The sequence below is a fragment of the Tripterygium wilfordii genome, chromosome 15 (genome assembly GCF_013401445.1).
Source record: "Tripterygium wilfordii isolate XIE 37 chromosome 15, ASM1340144v1, whole genome shotgun sequence".
Lineage (NCBI taxonomy): Eukaryota > Viridiplantae > Streptophyta > Magnoliopsida > Celastrales > Celastraceae > Tripterygium > Tripterygium wilfordii.
In genome coordinates, this window is record NC_052246.1 from 2,874,342 (window position 1) to 2,884,595 (window position 10,254).

At 37.9% G+C, this 10,254-nt stretch overlaps 2 protein-coding genes across 2 annotated transcripts; both read right to left on the bottom strand.

Annotated features, from left to right (window-relative positions):
- Window positions 1-483: 483 nt before the first annotated feature.
- On the bottom strand, window positions 484-4,385 carry LOC120016613. Its single transcript, XM_038869463.1, has 6 exons — window positions 3,628-4,385; window positions 2,973-3,141; window positions 2,612-2,788; window positions 2,429-2,512; window positions 1,726-1,807; window positions 484-1,466 (listed from the first exon to the last, which is right to left on the bottom strand). Exons 1-6 carry the CDS (start codon window positions 3,981-3,983, stop codon window positions 1,027-1,029), a joined length of 1,308 nt encoding a protein of 435 aa, XP_038725391.1. The 5' UTR covers window positions 3,984-4,385; the 3' UTR covers window positions 484-1,026.
- A 3,600-nt stretch (window positions 4,386-7,985) lies between these two features.
- On the bottom strand, window positions 7,986-9,769 carry LOC119980015 (growth-regulating factor 8-like). Its single transcript, XM_038822656.1, has 4 exons — window positions 9,387-9,769; window positions 9,092-9,289; window positions 8,761-9,013; window positions 7,986-8,661 (listed from the first exon to the last, which is right to left on the bottom strand). Exons 1-4 carry the CDS (start codon window positions 9,628-9,630, stop codon window positions 8,283-8,285), a joined length of 1,074 nt encoding a protein of 357 aa, XP_038678584.1. The 5' UTR covers window positions 9,631-9,769; the 3' UTR covers window positions 7,986-8,282.
- Between the last annotated feature and the right edge of the window lie 485 nt (window positions 9,770-10,254).

Below are 10,254 nucleotides of genomic sequence, written 5' to 3' on the forward strand. Positions count from 1 at the left end.
TTAACCAAAACAAAACTGTTCGTGTTAAATTCTTTGATTGATTCCATGTTTGTACTAGTGATATAAACGCCTGGTTTTTTTTTCTCAAGAAACTTCGCTTCTTATATGCTATTACAGATTAATGTATACAACGTTAATGAAAATTACTACTAATGTTTCATGCTTTATAGTTCAACTCCAACTCCACTTGGTGGGCTTGCTTTACAGTTTCAGTGACCATATTCTGCATCTTTCAACGTTAATAAAGTTGAGGACGAGGTTGGGAAGCACAAGCCTCGGTCTTCGCTCCATTTCCATGAACAAATTTTAGAAAAATTAGTCTTAAGGCTTTGGCTCTCTTACCTGTTCAGACTTCGGATGGCAATTGTTTTGTAATAAGCAGCAAGAATTGACCACCCTCCGTTAAGAAACCAATAACATAAACCCACCACTGATCCGCATCCAAAGATAACCTCAGCTCCAAAGAAGCCCTAAACAAGATACTAAGAAAGCAAACAAGAGACTTAGAAAGCCATGAAGAAGATTATTACATAACAATAGTATGTTGTTTCCCAGAATCTCAAATATGTCGAGCTCAGACTGAGTGGATCATACACCCAAACGTGGGTTTTAATACAATCTACTTCATCTATAGTTCTCAGGATGTGAACAGATTGAAATTCATCAAGAATCATAAACATTGAATTTGAAGCGTGTTGACAGCCTTTCATTTCAGATCATCATACAAAGATAGCAAAATAAGAAGCTGGTGTAGATCAGGGCAACCAATGAAGAAGAAAATAACCCGAATTTATTGTTATACTCGCAAGCATGAGATGCTTTAGTGATTGGCTGCTTCAGAAAAATAAACTCTCTGATTTTCCCTTTCCTTATCCAAAGCTGCTCCATGGCTCAGACATAACAAAAAGAACAACTTTCTATACTCTCAAAAAGGGGAGAGTGAGTGTGGAGACTCATTTCTCACTTCGCTGCAACATCAATTTACATGGCCGCCATCTTCACTATGAAGCAAAACATCTACCTGAGTTACAATCTCCTTCCAATATTTGCAAATCTTCGGGCTACTCCAAATATAACTGCTTTAGTCAAGAGCCCCCGGTCAAGACAACAAGCAAGGACTACTGCACCACCCACAACAGCCAGCTTAGGTATGTTCCTTCCCAATGGTTTCTCAGACGAATCCTTCACTTCATCATCTGATGAACCACTTGAACTCCTCTCCAAGGATCTCAAGTACTCTGTACTCACTTTAGTGTTGATTTGAGCCATGAAAGCACAACGTGAGAGTGAAGCATCTGATGCTCTCTCCTTCTGATATGCACGAAAGCCAATGCCAATCTTTTTCGCAGTTCCCCACATACCCTGCCGCACTCCGATTTTAGCAATTTCCCAAGGAATACCCATGTCTTCATGATGGAACAGTAACACCTCACAGGCGAGCTGGCCATTCCCCCTTTTTGATTCAACTGGTTTAATAGCATACAAAAATATTAGTCATCGATTGTCTTCAAGACCAATGTAATTTTGCACATGTAACTGAAATACAAACGCACTACACTACATTACAAGACAACAAAACTCTCTATCACAAGCTTTTCCTCGCATGACAGAGTGTCCGGGCTTGAGAAAATGTGCTGATTATAACAGTAAACAAGAAACTCAACAGGGAAAAGAAAAGTAATGACAATTTTCTCAAGGAAAAAGAAGATTTAAAAAATTGGTTACCAGCACGGATACACCAACTCGAATAGTACAAATCAACACGTCTTGGTTTGTTGCTTCTAGGCACAGTGGAGCAGGGTACTCCCTGAAACATACAGAAGAATAGGAATAAATTATTTGCCGGAATAGAATTATCTATGGAAAAAAGGGGCCAATCTCATGAAATACTAATCACAAGCAATCTTAACTGAAAATGAAGCAGTGATAAGTAAAAGCTGCAATTACGTCCAAATTATGTATGCCCTCAATTGAAAACTGAAAAACGTGGGTGTCTATATCCCCAATAGAATGCTGTTTATTACTGTATTCAGAATGAAGAGAAGAGATTATGCTGATTATGGCAAGTGACTTGCCACGTGAAAGGTTAAATAATAAATATGCTTCCGCATGAAAATGTTTACTATGGAAATCATCTCTGTAGTAAAAAATATAGTCAACTACGGAGCTGAAGTAGTTGTTCAACTCTAATTATGCTACATCTCACAGAGATTTGCAACTTATATCTCTGCAAGTCTTTTGGAACAGGTTTCACCTAGAAGATCCTAATTAGAGGAAACAAGGTATATCACACTACTAATTTAAGAGAAACTGACATGAAAGCTCCTTTACAACTTCCTAACCCCCACATGATATCAAATATGGAAAACAGCAAAAGAAATGGATTATTATGTAGAATTGTAGAAATAATAGCTTTTCTTTCTCATACCTTTGTAACACAATAGTACAAGTGTCCTGATTCCCAAATTCTGCGCCCGATAATGTATTCTCTGTCGCTACAAAAGAAGGGAAACTGTGCCGCCGAAAAGCACACAACACATGAGTAATGCAACCAAAGTTTATCCGTTGATGTAATAAATGAATAAATAAATCCAGAAGACTGTATTCCCACCTTGCGTACCCAACGAACCACCATGTTTCCTGTAGCGGGGCACTCCTCCAAAGTTTCAGCAGAGACAATCATGTCATCCCATTTCAATCTAAACTCGTCATCCCAAAAGAAATCTCTCATCATCTCTGGGTTAGCATTCTCAAAGATGGTACTGCTACGATATTGTGGAGGACCAGTCTAGCAAAAGACAGAAACACGTTATTTCACCTGAATAAGCTAATTAAAATACATAATGTACAACCACAACATGATTTTCAGTTTTTCACAAGAATATGATACTTGAAGACAACTTTCAAATTCACATTGAAATGTTTACTCACAGTAAACCTTAAACCCTCCACATAATGAGATGTGAAACTACCTCAGGATCTCTCCGCCAGGCTTGAAAGGTCATTGTCGAGGTTGAACGATCCATCATATGAATCCAACCAGGACCTCCATCTGTAACATCTACAAGCTTACATAAATGCTCTAAATCATCTCCATTCACAAGTCCCGGTTTTTCCTTTTCGAGCTCGGATGAAGTCCCACTGATGAAGTAAAACAAAGCAGGTTGTAAATAAATAGAAGTTCCTTCTAGTTCAAGTTGCATTCAGATATCCTAATGGCTAATACTGAATTGCTTCTTTTTGTTTCAAATGCATAAAGGATATCATAAAGGAGCACCAAGGGCGTGGAATTGAATCATATTACAAAATAGTTAAGCTAATACTATCTTTAAAAAATCCCACCGAGAACATTACTCCTAATACTGAATTGCAGACGCTTGTAAACCCCATACCCTGTTATCTTGAAACGTCGGGCTAAAGTTACCTGACCAGAGTAGCTAAACAAATATACAACCATCTAGACAACTATGACTACAACCAAAACTAAGTACAAGGGCCTACAAGGTTATCTAAACTGTAGCCTAAAGCTTGATATTGAAGCTTCTGAACCGATAAGCTTGAACAACATCAAATTAAGTAAACCCAATATTTAACTTATGAATTTTGAAGCAAACAAACCCAACAAACCTCCAATCAGACAGGTTGGTAGGTGGAACAGATAAATCCTCTTTTGGAACCCCGTCATCTGACGTCCAGGGAATGTAACATGGCAACTGAAACTTCAATGAATTCAACATCGGAAATGAACCAAAACTCATCGGTCTTTCCGAAGATGAAGACGCAGTCTCCTTAGACGCCTTCGAGATGGAGGATTTCAACATTTCCCTACCCAAATTGGCCCATGTCGGCTTCCACATCCACCCAACAAGAACACCAACGATAACCGCAATCCATAAAGGAGCTATTAATATCATTAGGTCACTCAAAACATCCCCAATTGTAGGTCTTTGCAAAATCTCCAGAAAAACAGAAACCAGAGCCATTCCTTTACCTTACACGCTTAAAAACAAATTTGTACGAAACAGGATAATCTAAACGAATCAAACCCAGATAAATTAAACCCACAAAAATTAAAACCCAAGAAAGATAAAACCCTCGAATCAATCGAAAGAGTATAAATTACGCGCAGCGATTACTCGAGGGTTTCAACGGTGGAGAAAACTCTTTATTTCTTTCTTTTCTGACGGAGGAGGAAATTCAATAAACCCCAATAACCAAACCCACCAATAGGGAAAAAAAAAATTTAAAAGGGGGCAAGAGAGAGGGTATGATTGAAGCAATAAAGATGCGAATATATTGAACAAGACAGAAGAGAGGGGTCGGGGAAGGAGACAAACAATGATGAGTAGGTATAGATAAGGATTTCGAGATAAGAGGAGGAGAGAAGGGATACATAGATTACCGTAGGCCAGGCCCAAGCAGCAGATTTCTATTTTTTTCTCCCTTGGTTTTTTATTAATTTGCTTTTCTCGAGAAAATCTACCAAATTGGCAAATATAGAGAGAGCAACTGTAGAGAGAGAATTTGGCAAATGTCACAGTTATCTCTTCCAGGTACGACTCTAGCGCTAATTGGTCATCAATACCCGCATCCTCCCTCCGTATATATAACGACGCAAAGGGTGGGGCTGAGTCGCCGCGTTCTCGTTTTTCACGTTCGTTGCCTCGCTGGCTTGAATCCTGTTCTGTTCTCTTCTTATCACTCTTAATGATCTTGTTTGGGAGTGTTGTGCTATGAGTTATAAAATTGTGATACTGATGAGGTGAGTTGGAACGTAAAAAGGTATCGGGTGCATCACTTTTAAAACTATGATGCGGTGTTGTGAGATGTGTTTGGCGTATTTAAATTACGGTTATATTAGATTACTAATAATATTAATATAAAATCACTTAACATTTACATTGTATATTAATCTAAAATAAAATAATTGACCTAATTTGATTATGTGAGACAATTCAATATATATTTGTAAGCGTTTGGGAGTGCGGTGACGTGAGGTAAAAAAGTTATGGTGTTGTGAGGTAAGTTCTGCTATAAAAGCGTTTGGCGTATCACAAAAAACTATGACGCTGTGAGGTGAGGTGCAACTGAACGCAGTAAAGACGTACTGCCAAACATAGACAATATGTCCTTTCCTGTTAGTATTAGTATTACTAGTTTAACTAGCTGCAGATAATCTTACCTTTATTTCTGATAATACTTTATATGCGGTTGATTGACGAAAAAAGAAAATTATGTTAGAGTTATTAAAATGAAACAAATTTCAACTTCGTATTACCAATTTAACATATGATACAAATTTTAATTTCATGTTACCAAATTGACATGTTTTGATTGTCAATGTACAAATTAAAAAACATGTCAATTTGATAATATTGACCATCTTTTAGCAATGAAATGTGATACAACCCATTTGTTTACTCATAGACTATTGTGGGAAGGTAATGAAATTTGAACTCAAAAGTCAAAACTTGTGAAGGAGTATATATTTTTCTTGTTATTGTAATAGTTTTTTCCCATTATTATGTTTTGTGTTGTTTTTTTTTAATGTTTTATGTGTAATGGTCTAGGAGGACTAGAGCCCAGTTGAATTTACCAAAACTGAAACGTGTATTATACTGTAACTTAGAACAACACATTTGAATTGACCTTTTAACACGTTTAGACAAAACCCAGTTTGATTGACTGAGACAGCGTGGCAAAACCAAAGAGAATGACGAGGCTAAAATGGTCTCTACATACATTCCCCCTGTTTTCAGTATTCCAATGAGCCTTCAAAAGAATCAAAACCATCGAGGGATCTCCTCAAGTTAAAATAAGAGTTTGAGAAAGACAATGTTGGGCAATTAGTAGACAACATGCTTATAGAATGAGGATAACTCATATAGCATGAACGATGACAATGTTGCGTTGAATTCGCAACAAATCAAGGAAAGATAGAATTTCTGAAAAAACGAGATTCTTCAAATCGGATACTCGTAAGAGTATCGTATTGTCCGTTTTGAGTGTTTGTCCTTAAAAACGACCCTCTTGGTTGAGAAAGATTGGATCTTTACTAATAAACCACATCAATGGCTTACGCCTAACAACCGATATGAGATATAAATCTTTAATAATCTACCGTATAGAGATATTAATGCGAGTTGAATACGTAAGGGGTTTAAAAAAATAAGTAGAAAAATCCTAAATTGGTACCACATGATCACATAACCCTAGAACCACAAACTGAACGAACCGACCACTGTTGAATCACATGAATTCATGGACAACATATATAAACATGTTGAATCACATGAATTGATCGATGGACTACATATATAAACATGTTTTGATCATGTAATAAATTGTGTCCAGTAGGCACTCAATACATCTTTGACATGAAAATTGGGCGTGGACTTACTCCAAAAGCAGCAGTTGCATGCGCATAATGTCGGTGATACCTTAACAACCTCAGCACAACATATGCAACATGCATGCTTGATTGCTTGTCAATAATGGAATTTCAATTTGGGACCCAGAAAGAAAAAATGGGGGCTGATATTGAAATAGTTCCAAACCCACAAACTATAATTGAGTGAGATTGGTATGAACACATTCTTCGCCTGTCTTTTTTTTTTTAAATTTTGAATCAATAAAAAAAAATCATTAAATTGGGTTGTGACATTTTTTAGGAAATGGACATATGTGATACCTAATTTTTTGACGGTGGAGTCGACATAATAGGGCGGATGACAAGAGTTGTAAAGAACTGGTGTGCCAGATAGCACCATCACCCTCACCACAGCATTCATGTATTGCAGCTCCAATCAAATGATGCAGCACAGGGATTAATCCCGGCTTGAACCTTCCATTCACAATCTGTTAACAGGAATTCATCGTTCATTAGTTAAAGATAACTTCTATCGACTCCCATAGAAGACCAGTTAACATAAATTCGGTCTTTTTGGTCAGTGCAAGCAAGCTTATCTCCAGAGATATAACTGAAACAGACGGTTCACTGAAATCTAATTTCTTATGGATTTTGATGCATAGGAGAAAACACATGGTATACATCTCTAAGTGCACCAGGATCCACGAATGAATGGGGTGTAAAAGCTAAATAATTGAGTTTGTGATAGTATTGAACACTGCAAATCTAAATTCCTACTAGATTTTGATGCATATGAGACAAAACATGGCACACATCTCAAAGTAAGATTTTTAGATTGAAATCGTAGATTCTAGGGAATTGTGGAGTCTCCAAATCTATGCATAGCAAAATAAATCGTACAAAAAGAAATTGTTATTTAGGCATTTTTAATCCATTTCAGCACACCATATGTTTCTATGAAGCTAAATCAATAATTGCTGAATCTAAGAAGTTTCTCCTTCCCTTTCCCAATTATTTAAAAAAAAGAAAGATAATATATAAGTGTTTTTGCCCTTTTGGGCCTTATTATGTTAAAAAACAAGGCTCAATGGTTAACGGGGCATGTTGGCAACATAGGCCAGTCCAACCCAAAGATTATTGCAATGGAATTTGGGCTGTCGATTGTATCATACTATCATTGTATGGTCTCCCGACTCCCATGGACAAATAGTTGTGGGTTTTGTTTCCTTTTTGAGCCTTGTGGGAAGAAAGGTATATGGTTTAATGGGCCAAGGACTCTGCAGTTTTCTTGCCTAGTTGGTCCTTGTGTAAAAAGCAACAATTAATGGGTTGATGGGCTCGCAGGCCAGTCCAACAGATCAAAAATAGAATTTGGGAGGTCAAGATATGGTCTGGGCTAAGCCAAATACGGCCTTTTCTTCCTGAATGGGTGCCCCCGTGGTGGTTCCATGGGGCCCACTGGACCTACATCTCTTTTTATCAAACCCGTACCTCTCTCTTTCAGTGATTTAGCTTCAGACTTCAAAAGAAGAATTACAGGGTTGTTAAATTTCTGCATCATAAAGTTCAAACATAAATTCCATACATATGTGTTCATAGATAGATAGACAGAAGCTGTAACTGTTAGTTTATCCATGGGCACAGTAAAACATACCTTCACCTTAAAGCACAAACAAGAACAAAAAAATTCGACAAAATCAAAGGAAAAGAAGAAAGCTTGTTTCAAGAGCCACTGCTTTCTTGTGTCAAAGCTCAAAATATATATATATACAGACAGAAATTCTCATATGCGCACCTATGTTTTCACCGTTGATTTGGAACAAGTGGGATCCAAAACAACTCCATTTGTCATCTTAAAAAGTAATCCGCATTTTGAGTGCGCATAAGAAATTTCTGTGTGTATACACATATTTTAGTTAATGGAATTGCTTCCTAATTGATCACCATCTCCACTACTAGAACACTTGCTGTTGTTGCTGCTGCTACTCGCAATGCCAAGGCACAAGGCCTCCGCTAATGGTCCACCAGGAGCAGAACCACCCATCCATAGACCACCACTACTGCTACTATTCATTGAAAACCTTTCAGTTTCAGCTCCATAACCACCGCTATTTTTGTGATCAATTTCATCAATGAAATGCCTTGTCTCTCTTGTCTGCGTCTCTACTGCCTGGTTTGCATTCAAAGCTGCCTCCAAAGGAGCAAATTTGTTAAACCCAATACTATTATCACCCATTTGTTGCCATTCTTGAGTACTAATACTCTCCCCTCTCATTAACCACTCCAAGCCCCTTCATCAGACAAAACAACAAACACATAAAAGACAAGGAAAGAAAAGAGACAAGAACCACATCACAAAAATTTATTAATCTGGAGCATTAAAAACGCACCTGGGTTGGTCATATTGTGTAGCAGAGACCATGTTATTGTAATTATGATGGTGAGAAAAATTTATCCTTTTTGTGGAATATTCGTCCGCATTCAATTCCACAGGCTTTCTTGAACGAGGACGAGTCTTGTGAGAGTGCCGTTCGCAGTATTTCTGATCAGGAGCCACGTCTCTCGAGCACCTCCATTTCTTGCCATCTGTCCTCTTGCACCTCCATGGCTCTGGATCCGCCTTGTTGGTGTTTGTTGAAATGCCTAGCCGAAAAGTGTGTGCTTAATTTGATGAAGAAAATTAATGAAGTAATTAGTACAGAATGTTAGTTTGGTAATTACTTGTAGAGATGGAGCTTGGAGGAACACTTGATGATGAAGTGGTAGTCTTTGTGATGATGGGGATTAGGAGCTCTGAAGGTACAGGAACAGAGGCCATCAAGTACTTGTAAATTATGGTCTGTCTCTCAAGCTCTTGCCACTGAGCTTCTGTGAAAGGGGCTCCTCTCACATTCACAGACTCTGCTGCTGCCATTTCTCCTACAACATAATCACAAACAGAATAACAACAAACGAACAAACGAACCCTCAAAGTCAATGGTGGTTAGGAAAAGAAAAAAAAACAGAGTCTCTGTACCTGAAGAACTGCTAAAAGGGTTCACAGTCCTTGAAGGAGGAGTAGAACCAGCACCAACAACATCGTATATATCACCACCACTACCACCACAAATAGTACTCTCATCGCATGTTAAAAACTGGGTTTCTTGATGCAAGTATTGATGAGACATCTCAGTATGATCCGTACAAAGTTCACTACTTTCACTTGCTGTTCCTTTCTCTAAATCCAAAAAACCACTCTTTGTTGTTCCCTTCACATCCATCAACAGAAAGAACACAACCACCTTAAAACTACTTTCTGTCTATCTATAGACTCACACACACATATATAAATATGTATGTATCACAAAGAGAGAGAGAGCAAGTGCGCTCTTGTGGGTGAAGTAATGGGTTCTGTTAAGATGTTGCCAGCGGTGCCACCATTTTGGGTTATGAGGTTTGCTTTGCTTTGCTTCCTTGGCTTCCAGCATATGCACCTGTTTTGGAATACAAACAAATTCATCTTACTCACTCCCTCTCTCTCTCTCTCTTACTCACTCTCTTTTAACGCTGACAACACACATGCAAGCAATCTCTCTTAACGTTATCTTCACGTCTGTGTAGAATGTAAAAACAGTGAGGCTCTGCTTAATGAACTTGGGAAATCACAGCCGTACATCACTGGCTAAAGTTGTTTCCTTTGACACCGTCAGTCAACATTGGGAGTTGTAACATGGGACCAAAGTGAATAGGGATGATGTGATGCATTAACTAAATGTGAATTGTCAATAAATACTCTCCTGCTTAATTTAGCATTACAAAGTTCCTATCTTGACCCACCATTTGTTATTTTCAGTTTGTATTTGGTGGATCTCTTCTTCTTCTTCTTTTTGCTTTGTTTAAGGTGA